The sequence below is a fragment of the Cyprinus carpio genome, chromosome B22 (genome assembly GCF_018340385.1).
Source record: "Cyprinus carpio isolate SPL01 chromosome B22, ASM1834038v1, whole genome shotgun sequence".
Taxonomy (NCBI): Eukaryota; Metazoa; Chordata; class Actinopteri; order Cypriniformes; family Cyprinidae; genus Cyprinus; species Cyprinus carpio.
Genome location: NC_056618.1, coordinates 33,378,921 through 33,395,234, shown reverse-complemented (window position 1 = coordinate 33,395,234; position 16,314 = coordinate 33,378,921). Strand labels below are relative to the sequence as shown.

The 16,314-nt window shown below is 32.2% G+C and overlaps 2 protein-coding genes across 9 annotated transcripts in view; one reads left to right on the top strand and one right to left on the bottom strand.

Annotated features, from left to right (window-relative positions):
- Window positions 1–752: 752 nt before the first annotated feature.
- On the bottom strand, window positions 753–4,712 carry polr2h (RNA polymerase II, I and III subunit H). Of its 2 annotated transcripts, none has more exons than XM_042749588.1 (6): window positions 4,663–4,712; window positions 4,248–4,363; window positions 3,054–3,137; window positions 2,881–2,974; window positions 2,487–2,570; window positions 753–1,079 (listed from the first exon to the last, which is right to left on the bottom strand). In XM_042749588.1, the coding sequence occupies exons 2-6, from the start codon at window positions 4,318–4,320 to the stop codon at window positions 962–964; spliced, it is 453 nt and encodes a 150-aa protein (XP_042605522.1). In that variant the 5' UTR covers window positions 4,321–4,363; window positions 4,663–4,712; the 3' UTR covers window positions 753–961. The 2 variants fall into 2 exon arrangements, with proteins under 2 accessions (XP_042605522.1, XP_018951530.1); XM_019095985.2 differs by having other exon boundaries at window positions 4,535–4,675.
- Window positions 4,713–5,240: 528 nt separating this feature from the next.
- The window catches only part of LOC109080969 (lisH domain-containing protein ARMC9), a 43,290-nt gene continuing 32,216 nt past the window's right edge, over window positions 5,241–16,314 (top strand). Inside the window, exons 1-9 of one of the 7 annotated variants that reach the window (XM_042749075.1) lie at window positions 5,241–5,398; window positions 5,835–5,920; window positions 6,071–6,196; window positions 7,400–7,570; window positions 7,808–7,963; window positions 8,193–8,285; window positions 11,339–11,363; window positions 11,997–12,154; window positions 12,266–12,364. In XM_042749075.1, coding sequence (XP_042605009.1) covers window positions 5,846–5,920; window positions 6,071–6,196; window positions 7,400–7,570; window positions 7,808–7,963; window positions 8,193–8,285; window positions 11,339–11,363; window positions 11,997–12,154; window positions 12,266–12,364 — 903 coding nt within the window. In that variant the 5' untranslated portion in view covers window positions 5,241–5,398; window positions 5,835–5,845. Of the gene's footprint in view, window positions 5,399–5,487; window positions 5,661–5,834; window positions 5,921–6,070; window positions 6,197–7,399; window positions 7,571–7,807; window positions 7,964–8,192; window positions 8,286–11,338; window positions 11,364–11,996; window positions 12,155–12,265; window positions 12,365–16,314 lie in introns of those variants that run through there. The other 6 variants (XM_042749076.1, XM_042749080.1, XM_042749074.1 and 3 more) reach the window with 6 other exon arrangements.

Here is a 16,314-nt window from a genome sequence, read left to right as displayed (position 1 = left end):
ATATATATATATATATATACATAAAATGAACATATTCATGACATGAAAGATTCATTTTAAAAGCACCCCATGTCTCCTACAAATATAATAATTTTTAATTCTGACTGTCTACTAAACTGATATTCAATGTTGAAAAAAAAAAAAAATTTTTTTTTTTCAGTGCCAGAAACAAGTTCCCATTATCAGTTACAAAAAAAAAAAAAAAGCCCTGATTTATGAGTTTTTGTTTACCATTCAAAAAACGTGCCTAATACTTTGAAGTATAATGTAAAATTATTTCATATGCGACAGTATAGAGATAACTGGGGGTTAAATATTAGATTCAGGCCCTCATCAGACCACTGAGCTGTCTTGTGATTTCCATTACAGTCCTCACACTGCCGCGTTCACGTAGTTTAAATCGGATTAAACTGGATTCTCATTTATGTTGGGATGCAATCTTTGCTGTTTTTGCTTAGCCTGTTCTTTTTTGTATTTGCTTACATTCACACAGCCCAGGATGTAATTATATATGCATGCATAGGAATCTTTCCCCAGGTCTCAATTACTAGCTCCCCCTAATCTTAGAGAGAGTATTTCAGACTTAAGACATGCCTCCAGAGCTTATTACTAGTAAACACAATTTCTCATTTACTGATAAACGGTTTAAAAGAAAAGAAACGCACAAAATAAAACATGTATCTGATGTCATTAATGTGATTCGACAGGGATTCAATCAATACGTTCGGCCAAAGCAGTGCACACGCACTAGATGAAATGAGAAAGCAGTTTATCAACTGAGCATTCATATGATTTGAATATAAAACCACATATATGTAATTTACCATGGGCTACAGTTTCCAGATCAGTTTCCTCAACAGGAAGGCCTCAAAGGTAAAAAAAAAAGAAAAAACACAAATGATGACAATAATAAAAATTCATGTTTTCTCAGTCCTTAGAAGCACGTGTCCCTACAGGTCAGTCAGAAAGCAAGTTTCTTCATCAGTAGATAGACCCTGGAGTCCACTTCAAAACCATGCAGATTATTAGCATCTCCCTGAAGTCGCATTAGCAGACCTCCATAAGACACATATGCAGATCTGTGCAGAAACACAAATACACAAATCAGTGATTATATTACAAAATAAATAATTTTACATTCAAATATGTATTTAAAATTAAATACATATGGGACAGACACAAGCCTCCCGGTTTTCATCCAAAATATCTTAAATTGTGTTCCGAAGACAAACAAAACCTTAACGGGTTTGGAACGACATGGGGTTAAGTGATTAATGACAACATTTTCATTTTGGGGTGGAGTATACATTTAATTCCCATGACTTATTTCCATCACTTTTTTACCTCTGAAAATCACAAATTTAAAACTCTCTGCAGAGATGCAAACAGGTAAGGTGGAAAAAAAGGTGAGAACCGGGGGCATGCTCTACTTGGAATTCTTTTTGCATGCCCTTTTGTAGTTATTTTACTTTTTTTTCTACAAAAATCAAGATCGAATATATTTAGTCAAAATCCCATGTTATTAAAGATGAAGTGCTGTTCAGGCTATTTAAGACAGTTTTGGCTGATTAGATGGCAATCCTGACCTAAAATGCAAAATGTTTCCTCTCTCTCCCTCTTCACTGTTCCCACATCTCAGACTTCAAATACATAACATATTACTCTTTAGTAAAGAAAAAGTAAAGAAAATACTATACAAAACTCACTAGCAGTAAGCTTATCAGTCTTACTTTTCCAATAAAAATAAGACCAGTCTACCTTTTCATAACTGAATATAAAAAGTTATGACCAGTCTACAACCGGCCCCAATTCTTTATTTACCCTTGTAAGATCACAATAAAATATTATATAAATAAAATATTATTTAACCAGGCAACATTTTAGATTAAGACAAGACTGTCTGTCTTGGTTTAGATCATATCTTTCTGGTCGCATTCAGTTCGAACAACTTAAAAACTTCAGATCTGAGCTGTCGCCTGTTACTGGTGGTGTTCCACAAGGCTCAGTCTTGGGGCCTCTTTCATTCATTATTTATTTACTGCCTGTTGGACAAATTTTTAGGAAGTTTGGAATTAATTTTCATTGCTATGCCAACAACAGCCAGCTCTACATGTCCTCCAAGCCTAACTCTGTATTTCCTTCATCTTCTCTGTCAAGATGAACATCCACGTGTTCGTCTGAGAAGTATGGGGTCCAGGGCTTTTAATTATGTTGCCCTCATTTGTCCCCAGGACATCTGTAACAGCGACAGTCTTCACACTTTTAAATCGCTGTTTTGTTGCATTTTGTAGTATGCCTTGTTTGCTGTTGTTACATTGATGTTATAGTAAGATTTTGTTAGGTGACCTTGAGTGTCATGAAAGGCACCCACAAATAAAAATTAATGAATGAATGTCAACTTTGCATTGATTTAGCAATGATAAAGCAAGCAAGCAAATAAATAAGTAAATACATAAATTAATATACGTTTAAAAAAAGAAACTCACAGTCGTGTTGCCGCTTCTGTTGAGGTTTCATCTCCTTCAATCTTATAAACCTTTCCATACATGACATAATCAAACTGATCAGCCCTGCAAGAGAACCACAAAGACCATAAATCATGATTTAAAACGGCGATGATTTTCTATGTGAATGTATTGTAAACTGTAATTTATTCCTGTGATGTAAAGCTGAATTTTCAGCATCATTACTCCAGTCTTCAGTGTCACACGATCCTTCAGAAATCAGTCTAATATGCTGACTTGCTGCTCAAGAAACATTTCTTATCATTATCAAATGTTGAAAACAGTAGTGCTGCTGAATATTTTGTACATCTGAATGTTTTGCATTGCATTATTATTTATAATTTATTTAAAGGTTATATATATTTTGTTGTGTTACCTGGACGGTCTGTCATCCTGAGGGTTGTATTCCCCATCATCCGGCGTCCCGTCCTCATACAGCGTGCTGGCGATCACCAGTCTGAACTTGTCACCTGAGCGAACCATACGCCATCATGAGGAGGATAACATATCAAAACAACAACACGGCTGGAGAGCAAAGCGATCACTTACCGAGATCAACAGGATAAATCTGGATGTTCACGTCAAGGATCAGGTCCATTTTGAAAGACTCACTTTCACAGTGAAGACGAGACACTAATAACAAAGCAAAAATAGTTAAAATTTCTGATTTTTTCCCCCTAAATTTATTGTAACAGAAAGCAAAATGATTAATAAGCAAATAATGACTTTGAATAAACTAACGGAGAGATATTTCTTGGTGATGCTTTATCCTATCAGTCATTTTAAAGTACATTTCTATCACAGGGCTCCCCACACTAAAGCATTTATTGTGGTTTCATAAGATTTTTTTCTTTTTTTTATACTATATATATCTTTTTTTTATTTCGATTCTTAAAGTAGTATTTACATTTAAACAATACATTGCTTAATTTATATATATATATATATTCTATATATATATATAGATATATATATATATATATATATATATATATATATATATATATAATTAAAACTAATCCTCTATTTAAACTTTATTTTAAAACGTTAATAATGTATTTTAATGTTTTTAAAGAACACACTTCTTAATATGTAAATTCCACTTTAATAATGGATACTGAAAAACTAACTTATAAAGATTACAATAAAAAGATCCACGGTTGTTCCCCTCAATATTTCTTATTCAAGCAGTATTTACTTAGTAAAGCGTTTACATAAAAAAAAAAGCATGAATGAGTAAAATAAAAAAGAAATAAAAGTTTAAATCTATTAAATTTTCATTATTTAAACTTTTACTTTGTCTTGTTTTAAGTTTTTTTATTTTATTTAATGTACTTTAAAAATTATAATTTAATGTAATGTAAAAATACTCCAATAATGGATATACAAAACAAGCTAAAGATATATATATATATATATATATATATATATATATATATATATATATATATATATATATATATCTATATATATATACACACACACACACACACACACACACATACATCATATATATAGATATACTATATATATATATATATATATATATATATATATATTACTATTTACATAATAACATTTACATTAAAATGCATACAAATACTTGTAATGCTTATAAGCATTACAAGTATTTGTATGCATTTTAATGTAAATGTTATTATGTAAATAGTAATATATATATACACACATTATATATGTGTGTGTGTGTGTGTGTGTGTGTGTATTTACTGAAAATCGTCTCACCTCTATCAAACTTTTTCCCATCTGGATCAATGTCCTTCACATCAAAGATATCCTCAAACAGAATTCCAGCCATTTACGCTCCAGACGGAAAAGTCCTCAACTGGTGACGTATTATCCTGGTAACAACCAAAAAAGAGATTCATATTTAACATAAAACTCTGTTTTGCTTTAAAAACCATGTAAATATTACGTCGCTAAGCCCTCATTCTGACCGTGTTCTAACAGTTAGTATCAGATACAGTAGTATATCGCCAATTGAATGAACGATTTGGGCAAATATTACATACTTTCTGCAGATACAATGCGCGCGAGATCGCTCCAGTTAAAAATAGAAAATATCAAGAGTGCAAAAAAACAACAACTTTCTTCTCATTCAACACAAATATGAAACATGCCGCGAAACAATGTGCTTCACCTATGGCCACGTGATTTACTACTACATCCGGGTCATGGCTCGCGTTTACGACGGCGGAACGTTGGGTATTTTTCATATTTTATAGTGACGTAAAATGATATATAAAAGAAATAAAATTAAAATATTTCTGCTTTTGTATGAATTACTTTTTTAACCTCAACGAAAAAAATATAATAATAATAATAATAATAATTACAATAATTAATAATAGGCATGGGTATATTTTTTTGAGTAAACGTAAGATTACAACTATCAAATTTACATTAAAATGAAAGTCCAATGCATGCTTAAAATGATCAAATTGACTAATAAAAGACTGTTGTGTTCTTAGCTTTTTATTTCGTTTCAGAAGGCTTAAAGGACAACATATAAAATAACGGAAATTAATTCCATTTAAGGTTATAATAATTTCATTTACTTCCAAGAAACAAACCAATAATGTCCCTTTTTGAAAATCAAATGTCAAAAGCAACGCAAACGTTCAAAAAATACAAACGACTACATTTAACCTTACGGAAAACTACAAACATTTTACGACACATCTATCCGGCAACCGGCGGTTCCGTCGCGGTTGCTAGGAGAAAGCGTCTTCCTCATGGTTACCATCACAGTAAGCCAAAATAGCTTCTGTGTATCCTGCTGAAATCGTCTTTAATAGCCTATATATATCCACGGATTTGACATAAACACATCAGATATGTTCAGCGACGGCTGTACATGAAATAGTGTTGGTGAGGTGAGTTCTGTTGTCATATTCAAACCGCAAACTGCCTCTCAAGCACGCGCACGCCAGCTAACGCAGCTGTTTTTATAAATGATGTACGTGTCGTGTTTATGCAGCTCATTGTTATTTACGAATAAACACGTGTAGTGTTTTTAGCAGCATATGCTTAGCGTATTTCGGCATAACCAGATTGTTTTGCTTCGAGCTGAAGAAGAAAGAAGATAAAACGGCTCTCAAGTGACTTATTTGTAAAGCAAATGATGTGTTTTGATGGGTTTGTGTTGATTTCTTCAAGGTTTATATGCAGCCTAGCGAGCCAAAATGCTGTTAACAACTGATATTTAGTATTTATTTATATACGGAGATCTGATATTTTCTGTCACAGTATCCCAGTTTTAAAAGATTTATTTATTTATTATTATTAATTTTATTATTATTATTATTTTAGTTTGTGGATCAATGAGCTCCAGAAAATCTGAAAAGATGGGTGATGGTCTGGCAAGTGAAAGTGATCTGCTGTCAATGATCAACGAGGTCGGCTTATATACAACTTTTATTATTTGATTTAATATATATATATATATATATATATATATATATATATATATATATATATATATATATATATATATATATTTATAACAGATATAGACATACAGTGACATGGTATGTAACCATTTGCAGTATCTGAAGTTTGCTGAGTTTGAAGAGACTGTGAAAGTGTTTGAAAAGGAAGCCAGACGCAAAGGAAAACCTGTCCTCAGGAGTGCAGGACACTCACGGCGAGACTCCAAAACCATCAGCATTCACGTGAGACTGATTTCTGATCTCTTCTATTCAAAAATAACATAAACTTTCAAATTGCAGTGTTTTATTTTTTTATTACGTTAGTGTGCTTTAATACCATTGTAGTATCAACATATTAACAAAAGTTTGACTTTTAAATTGTCTCTTTAATTACTTTTGTCTTTCTATTTTGTTAATGTTATCAGCCGGATTTCCGAAATGTTCCGAACTTTTGCACTTTATCATAAGAAATTATAATTGTAATCAATTTGATATATATGTACGGTCTTTTTTTAAATTCAAGATTAGCAATGTTGGGTACACTACCATGCATTTTAGATTTGATTTGATTTTTTTCTAAAATGTTTAGAAGTTTAAATATCAGAAATATGTTAACACGTACAATGCATGTATAATTTATATATAATCTGTAATATATAAATATAAAAAAAAAACAAAAAAAAAAAACATTTTGCTCTGTTCAGAGAAAAGGTCTGTAATTACCAAACTGCTCAGTATTTGGGAATTTTATTTTAATTTAAAAAAACACTGAAAAGTGAAAGGCAACCAAAATGTACAGTTTTTATAAATTACTTGATATTCAAGGGTTAATTCGCCCAAAAATAAAAATTGCCCTGTGTTTTACTCAACCTCGAGGCATCCTAGGTGTATATGACTTTCTTCTTTCAGACGAATCCAATCGGAGTTAAATTAAAAATCATCCTGGCTATTCCAAGCTTTTTAATGGCAGTAGGCGGGTGTTTCTGTTCAACAGTCCAAAAGTAGTCAAATAAAGCACATCCATCCATAATAAAACGTGCCTCACATGGCTCCGGGGAATGAATAAAGGCACCCTATAGCAAATCGATGCATTTTTGTAAGAAAAATATCCATATTTCAAATGTTATGAACATTTTTCTCTCATTCCGCTGACTGTCATTCGCTCAATATGATTTGTTATGTTTATACAATTATATAATATTATCTTTAATCTCCCCAACATTGCAATCATTACGTCTTGCCAAGCATTTTAAAAACATTTTTGTTTTTATATCAGGGGAAAAAAAAAGCAACATTAATTTATTTATGTATTATTAATTTTGTATTTATGTATTTACAAACCACTCAATATTTGTAATTTTAATAATAATAATAATATATTGAAAAGTAAAGAGCAACTTAAAAGTTAATTCATTATTGATAGCATCTTTTTTTTCCCCCCAATAGGACGATTTTCTCAGCTCTTTTAATGATGGCGACTATAAGGTATTCTCTGAGCTGTGGGCTAAAACCATTCCTCCAGAGATTCGGGATTTTGATCCAGTAGCTCAGAAACTGGAATTCTACTTACAAATTCATTTTACAATATACCCACTGAAATCACCTGTAGGAAGTCACGTGAGTACCTTTACTTTTGGGAATAGTAATGATATTACCTTTTTTTAAATCAACTGAATAGACAAATCTACAATGCATGTATTCTGTTTGACCAACAGATGTCCTCATAAAGTAAAATATTCAAGCAAACGTCTCGTGCAGTCAAATACATGACTTGAATAAGTATTTGAATGACATGGTATTATCTTTCAGTCAAGATGCAAATTATTTTTTGTTAAATATATTTGTGTAATACAGGATAAAGGAGAGTTTGAAAACAGGATCACACATTTCAAACACTATCTGGAGACCAGAGGGGCGGCACTGAGCCAGACCACTGAATTCCTGCCGTTCTACGCCCTGCCGTTTGTGCCCAATCCCACGGTACATCCGTCTTTCCAAGAGCTTTTCCAGGTACAACACACATAACTGTCACCAAAACACCAGCTGATTAAAATCATAACAAAAAAAATCTATGAAAAACATATACTAGGTTGCATTTTCTTATAGGTGCATCATATTGTAGCATTTTGAAAAATAGTATTATTCTGTATGATAAACATGTACATTGAACACTTGATTGATGCAGAAGAGATTTTAACGTGTTGTTGTTGTTGTTGTTGTTGTTTTTACTGGATCATAGGATTCGTGGATGCCAGAGTTGAGGGAAAGGCTGGAGAAGTTTCTCTCAGTGACTCTGAAAGCTTCAAACACACCGAGGCTTCTGACTTTATATGTATCCTTTTTGTGTATATTGCAGGGGTGTAACGGTACACGTATTTATACCAAAAATTTTCGGTATGGGTCTTTCGGTTCGGTACGCACATGTAACGAACAAAACATTAAATTGTTTTGGGAAATTCAGACAAAAAATAAACGCCTCAGATATGATGGCAGCGCAAAACGCGATCATCCCTTTCTCTTTACTTCTAGTTTTAACGCAAAAAAAACATGAATTAACATCTCATGCCTCATGTAATTGCACAATCAGTGTTTCACTCATAGAACGATGCGATTAAAACGGCTTGTAAACATAAGGTCACGTAGCATTTCATTTATCTCAGCCAAGTCATCAGTGTCCACAGCTCGTTAGTTCAGAGAAATGAAGTCAAGACAAGAGCATTTCGTGAAAGAATTAGACTATATACTCATTATATTTTACTTTACCTGTTAGTGATATCTTAATTTTGTAATGATTATTTAAATAAATATTTTATGAAGCAAGTAATGACAGCCGCTGTGTTAATGATTATATTTCAAAAACAAATAGAAATTGTATAATTTAGAAGTTCGTTTAAAAATAGCATTGAGTGCAATTTACACATTTGCATACACAATTTTAATTTGAGTGTTGATTATTAAAGTTAAAAATAAATAGTAATTCAATTTAAGTTTGCGCTTTGTTGTTAATTGTAACCTTATGGTAATGTAAAAGGGCTCCCTATATTTTAGAGCAGAAGCTGAGGTCGATTTTTAGGCATAGACGTTTTTTAATTTTTTATTTTATGAGGTAGATTTAAAGAAAAGTTTAATTATAATTTAATTTATTTAAAGAAAGAGCAATTTGTTCAGTAATAACTATTTAAAAAAAAAAAAAGTTTAGTATTTTTTTTTCCTCCTGCTGTATCGAAATCATTCCGAAACGTGACGTCAAAACCGAGGTACGTACCATATATTGCAAGGCATTTTTTTATTTTATAATTTAAAAATTTTGATTTAAAAGCCTGTAAAACCTTAAGAAATAATGTTTAATAGTAATGAATAGTAATTACAAAATAAAAGTAATAAATAGAAATAAAAAATAAAAGAAATAGTAATGAAAATAAATAGTAATAAAATATAAAATAAAACCACTTCAGTTACAAACAAAATACAACACAAAAGTATATATATATATATATATTATTATTATTATTATTATTATTATTATTATTATTATTATTATTATTTTTTTTTTTTTTTTTTTAAAAAAAGTAGTTGAGTTCATTTTGAATCAAATACAATGTGATTTCCAGTAATTAAGATCTGGAAGCAACAGCACATTTTCATTGATTCACTGACAGTTTTCTATGCGCATGAAATACCCTGCATGTCAACAAGGTGATCAGAACAAGCAGCTATGTTTTATTATGCCAACTTTTTACACCTTAAATGACAATGAAATTTATAGTTATGTTAATACTTATCCAGTCACGAAAGTCATTCTTTCAAATGATGGGCTGGATATTTGGGCTGTTCTGGGGATTCAGGAGTAAAGCTCCTCTATACATCTCTATATGAGGAAGCAGCTTTAATCCTGAATCCCTAGTCACATTGTAAATCATGATGACAAATTTCTGTGGGTAATTTAATTTGTTTTATCTAAAACAAGGTTTCTCAATGAGAATGGTTATATTTTATTGATTCATTAAACATTATCAAAATATTATGGCTGTAATCTGATTACAGATGCTTCTGTAATTGGCTTTTCTTTGGTAGACATTTCAGATCAATCATGGCAGAAATGTAAAGCTAACATGTTGTAAAAACAATTAAAGATACATTTCATTTTACATGTCAACACAACGGTAGCCTTTAATTGCATAAGTGTCAGATAATGGAGGTAATAAAGATAAAACTGGTCAAATTATTTTAAATGGCTGTGGTACTTTTTAATTTTTAAATTTAATTTTTAACTTTTACTTTTATCTTTACTGTGCAAATGTGGTGTGTGTTTTATGTAAAGCACATTGGTCAACCATGTGTTGTGGAAATGGTGCTATATAAATAAAATTGACATTGACATTGACATTGACATGTGATCTCAACATGGCGGCCACATGAGGAAAGATGACTCATAGAATAAACCTTTTCTAGTACGTCTGATAGCCTTCATCTCACTTAAAAAGTGCATATACTACTAATAAAATGTGTATTACACAAGCAGTGTTTCATAAAATACATACACAAATAAATAAATATTGAATTGATCAAAAACTACAGTAAAGACTTTTAATGCTGCAATAAATACTGTTATTTTTATCTATGTATCAAAGAATCCTGATCATGATTTCCACAGAAATATGAAGCAGCACATCCGGTTTCTGCATTGGTAATAATAAAGCAAATCAGAACGATTTCTGAAGGTTCATGTGAATATGAAGACTGGCGTAATGGTGCTGAAAATTCAGCTTTGATCACAGCAATCAAAAAGAAAAAAATCACAATTGTACTGTTTTTACTGAATTTTTTTTATCATCGGCATTACAAATAAAATCTTACAGACTCACAATTTGTATAATATTTTAATTTTCCTGTATAAAGATAAAAATATGTTCAGTTTAGGAATATATTCTAATCGCTGAGGCTAAGATTGAGCTATATTAATAGCGATACTTGACTTAGAAACAGGAAGTGCTATGACTCATCATCCTTAAATAGTTTTACCTGAAACCTAAAATATCCTGAGGCATCTGAACAGTGCACTTTCCTGTTTTTGATATCAGACAATAGCAACTGTACCGTAAACTCACTTTACCTATTAATGACGAATCTCTTTTGCAATAGAGGAAAGCCTGCGGATTATGGTTGCATAATAATTAAACATTGCAAGGGCCAAAGTAGCTAAACGCATTGTACAATGTCATAAAATGTTTTACAATGGGCTGTGGATTGTGAACACAAGTTTGATGAGCATACTGGGATGTTTTTGTGCAGTGTTTTTGTTTGAGGGCAGGGGCAATTGCTGACATTAATCCATCAAAATGAACAATGACCTGTTGGCATGACTCCTAAACACCACAAAACCAGAACGAAGGTGGAAAAGGCAACAAAGGTAAATTATTCTGAGCATAATTTAATTCAGACGTGTATATTTAATTCAAACTTGTATATATAATATAAAACTTCATATAATAAAATATTTAAAAAATGATATAATTATATAATTTTGTCTCTAATGGTATAATTTAGCTGTTTTATTTGCATCTGATGTGTCTCTAAAATGTTGCACAAATGTTTGCACAAATTATTATATATATTTTTTTTTGAATAATGTGATTTGGCATACAATTATAAAAATATAATAGTTCACAAAATATAAAAATAGCTTTAATCCTGAATCTTCAGTCACACAGTAAATCATGATTACCTATTACTGTGGGTAATAATTAAATTAGTTTTAATTTAATAAAATAACAGATAATATCATATAATTTAATATTTTAAATAAAGTATGTATAAGTTTGTCCCTAATTAGTTGGGATTAATTAGCTTTTTTTTACTTGCAAACTGCCACCAAATGAAAATGTGCTTTTAGTTCTAAATATTTTCACATGTGTGACATAACATGAGGAACATCTGATGAGAAGTTGTTAACATCCTGTATTGTGGCGATGTGGCTCTTTTGCATCATGCGTGTTCACCAACCCCTTATTTGACTGGTTGTGTTTTTTGTTTTTTTTCTCCCAAGCGATTCAGCAAATGCAGCTCCATCTGACTGAGGTGGAAAGGAAGTCAGCCATCTGCATGAGGAGATTCACTAAGCTGCAGGCCGACCATCACAACCTCATCGGCATCACGGCCGAGCTGGTGGATTCGCTGGAGGCCACAGTCCGTGGAAAGATGGCAAGCAAACATCAACTCACATGTTATGTACACAATTCCAACAATGCAAATAACTCCGCTGGACAGGATTCCTCTTAAAATGCTCAAGGGACTATGGCTGATGTTTTGCAGATCTCCCCAGAGTACCTGCAAGGCGTGTGCATGCGGCTCTTCAGTGGTCACATGAGACAGAGTGCTGCTCAGAGTGTAGACTTTACCAGACCGGGCACTGTGAGTCACTGCCTCCGCAGAATACTGACAATATGTTTATATACATTTCAATGCATTGGATACAAATTTGCAAATCTATTTCTAAATATATTTTTCATATTATTTGCATATCCACACTCCACCCATATCCAATTTCTTTGATATTTTGCAAATAATTAAATCAGATTTATTTGTTCAGACAGTGTTTATAGAAGAAATATCCAATGTATATTGCATTCATATATTAATATATATCATATTTTTGAACTATTAGGATTTTTGCATCGCGACATCGCACACATTTCCTTCGGAACTGTCATTACCATAACATTATTTGGTAGTGTGGATTGTGTTAGTGTTTATTGCTTAAATTAATTTAAATGCTTAACAATTAAATTAAAAATATATCCTATATTTTTTGTGTTGTTACATTAATGAATCACCATTGACAACAGTGTTTCCCACAGGATTATGTGAGACTGTAGTGGGTGGTCCTCAATCCCTCTAAGGGGGTCCTGGGGCATGCCCCCCCACCCCGTAAGAAAATTTTGTACATTTTAAAGTTAAATTCATACATCTGGTGCACTTTGAAAGTTCAAAATTAAGAGCTCCAACACAGGTTCAGTGTGCAAAGTAAAAGAAAAAAGCTGGTGAATGTACTTATTCTTGAAATTTAAAGGGGACTCAACCCTCTTTTTAGTTGTGAAATAGTGTCTCAGTCTCACTGGTGAATTTGGAAACCAAACAAATTAGAATAAAACAATAATAATAATAATAATTTTATCTTATTATTCCTATGACAGTAATAGCCATATATTGTAAAACAATTGCACTGTAATAAAAATTATTATTATTATAACTTTTTTTTTTCAGTTATATTATTTTACCTTACTCTACTGTAGGCAAATTGCAATACTTTTGTCCTAATTTCTACACTTGCAAGCAGGGCCTAAAACTAACTTTCACAAATGCTAATGGCTGGTGACTTGAGAAAATTTACCGGCCTTAAATATTTTTTCCTTGTCATGAAACTGTTTTTGCAAAAAACTACAAAGATAAAACCTGCATGAAACATAAACACGAATGAGAATGCAAATTCATTCTCTGACAGCTCACTTGCTGTACCTGTACAGTATTCTCTGTGCTTGTTTGTTCATTTTAGGCCATGCTTGCAAGAGATAAACCCTTGAGCTTTTATTTTGGTGGAAACTTCAGTTGAACTTTTATTTTGGCTGAAAACTCCAGCTTCTGTGAAAACAGAAAACATTACTAATTTAATGAAATACTGTAAACATTTTCCCATTAAAATGTTGAAAATTATGCAAATGTGCAAATTATGCATAACTGCACACCCTTTCCCAACCAAATGTGCTAAACTCACAGCTAATTCAATAACAGAGTTCACTGGATTCACTGTGAACGGAGCCTCTCTAAGACGCAGAAAACACTGGATCACGAGCTGATCGCATGCGCTGCACAATGTGCGCGCTTCACTTTGAAGCAAGCAGCGCAAACAGACTTGATAAGTCATATTACACTTTCAGTTTTAATCCGTTTGACGGATACTTGCCAAAAGCAATGGCGTGAAATACAACGTTATAGAACGTCATGTTATAAGTATAAGTATATCTTCGGTTTATTACGAAACTGTGGCGGGACAGATTAGGCCGCCACAGTCTAGTTAATGAATGGGAAACCCTGGACAATAATGAGTCATTGAAAAAAAAAAAGAGAGAATGGAATTTGAATAAGAATTTGATAGGACTATTAAATGTGCTTAAAAATTCAAACAATATATACTATTTTGTGTCTCTTTAATGTGTTGTGACAGATCGCTGTAACGCATTTGATCATTTCTTCCTCTTTACTACTAGTTACAGCACTAAATAAACATGAAAGAATGTCAGAAGGTATCTTGTTTCAGCCACAGAAAGACGTCAAAACACACCTTTTTTCTCTGTTTTCCTTGTATATGCTCCCATTAGGGTCAATTCTCAGGAAATATGACATTTCGTTTCACTTATGCAGATGATACACAAATTTATGAAAACTGAAATGGAAAAATGCCAGTCCTTTAAAACTTCTTTTCGACTGTCTCAAAGACATCAAGGACTGGATGGCCTTACATTTTTTTTTACATTTTAATGAGAGCAAGACTGAAATCATGATATTTGGTCCAAACTGTACTAATATGACCTCTAACATTGAATTGGGCCCTTTGGTTCCCTATGTTAAATCTACTGTTAAAAATCTGGGGGTAATAATGGATACAGATTTTAAACTTGACAAACAGATAAACTCGGTAGTCAGGTCAAGTTTTTGTCAGTTAAGGCTTTTAACTAAATTTAAGCCTTTTTTGTCATTTAATGATTGTGAAAGGCTTATACTTGTTTTTATTTCATCACGTTTAGACTATTGTAATGCTCTCTATGTTGGTGTCAACCAGGCCTCTCTCTCACGCTCGCAGTTAGTGCAAAATGCAGCAGCTCGACTTTTAACACGAGCACGTAAACGGGAACATATTTTGCCCATATTGTCTTTGCTACATTGGCTTCCGGTTCGTTTTAGGATTGATTTTAAGGTTTTACTGTTTGCTTATAAATCCTTAAATGGCCTAGCACCAACTTACCTTTCTGACCTTATACAATTGCACGTCCCATCAAGCTCTCTGAGGTCTGCTGATCATATGCTGCTGACGGTCCCTAGAGTAAGACTGAAGCACAGGGGTGATCGTGCCTTTGCAGTAGCTGCCCCTGAACTCTGGAACTCACTACCTTTGTCTGTGAGGATGGCCCCAAATTTAACTGCTTTTAAAACTAGTCTTAAAACATATTTTTATTCTTTGGCGTTTAATACAGAGAGCTGTGGGGTTTTTGTTTTTGTTTGTTTTCTGATTTGTAATGTTTTGTATATTACCCCTTTTATTATTGTTGTTTGTTTTATGACTCTTTTATATGTACAGCACTTTGGTCAACTACTGTTGTTTTTAAATGTGCTTTAGAAATGAATTAAACTTAAACCTTTTTTTTTAAGTAGAAAAGTCAGAATTTTAACCTTAACATTTGGAATTCTAACTTTTTTTTTCTTGCAATTCCAATTTATATCTCCCAATTCTGACTTTTTTTAGAATTCTGTTTCTCGCAATTCTTTTTTTGTTTTATTCCTCCACGGAATACAAAAATAAAAAAAGGTATTTACGACTTTTTCTTACGATTCAGACTTGTTTTATTGCCGCTTTGAGCTTATATCTCACAATTCAGACTTCTCAGAATTATTATTTTATGTCTCAGTTCTGCATTTCCATCTTGCAGGTCTCACTTTTTTTCCTCAGAAAAAAAAGGATTGTGATAAAAAAGAGTCACAATGATCTTTTTTATTCCGTGGTGGAAATGGGCTTTCATAGAATTATGCCCTCGAAACTCACACTTAAAAGCAGCAGTCACTTTTGAAAGCACAGAAACTTGAAAATTCTGAATCTGTTCACGTCTGTCATGATAAACCTTCTCTAACTCTGTTTAAATTCACCAATTTTCACTCAGTTTTTACTCACGCACCACTGTGCATTGCGTATGAATTTACATATATGCAACACCCTGAAATCTGATTTGATCGTTTACACTGGGACCCGTTTCTGATCAGATTTGAATTCAGTTTCAAAGCACTTGCAAATTTGAATTGGTTTTCTGCTGTCTCATTGTTTTGTTATAAATACCAAAAGAAAAAAAAAATCTAAACGGTCCTTCCAGTCAGAACAAGGCCTTAGGGGCCGTTCAAAAAGAACAAGTGTTTGCATTTTAATGCACTGCTTTTCCATTGTAAACGTGCTCGAAAAACATGTTTGACTGCTGTGCCACGTGTTTTTGCATTTAAAAAAATCAACTCTCAATATTCTCAGTGGTGATTCATAAGTGTAACAACATTAAAAAGATTTTCTTTTTATTTATTTATTTACATCAGCATAATTTAAATTG

What these genes read in the sequence shown, in the direction of transcription:
- polr2h (XM_042749588.1), bottom strand. Translation starts at nt 4,320, where the DNA reads ATGGCTGGAATTCTGTTTGAGGATATCTTTGATGTGAAGGACATTGAT. An exon ending in CAGGATGACAGACCGTCCAG is followed by an intron (nt 2,571 to 2,880) that starts GTAACACAACAA and finishes GTTCTCTTGCAG; the next exon opens with GGCTGATCAGTTTGATTATG. An exon ending in ACAGAAGCGGCAACACGACT is followed by an intron (nt 1,080 to 2,486) that starts GTGAGTTTCTTT and finishes GTTTCTGCACAG; the next exon opens with ATCTGCATATGTGTCTTATG.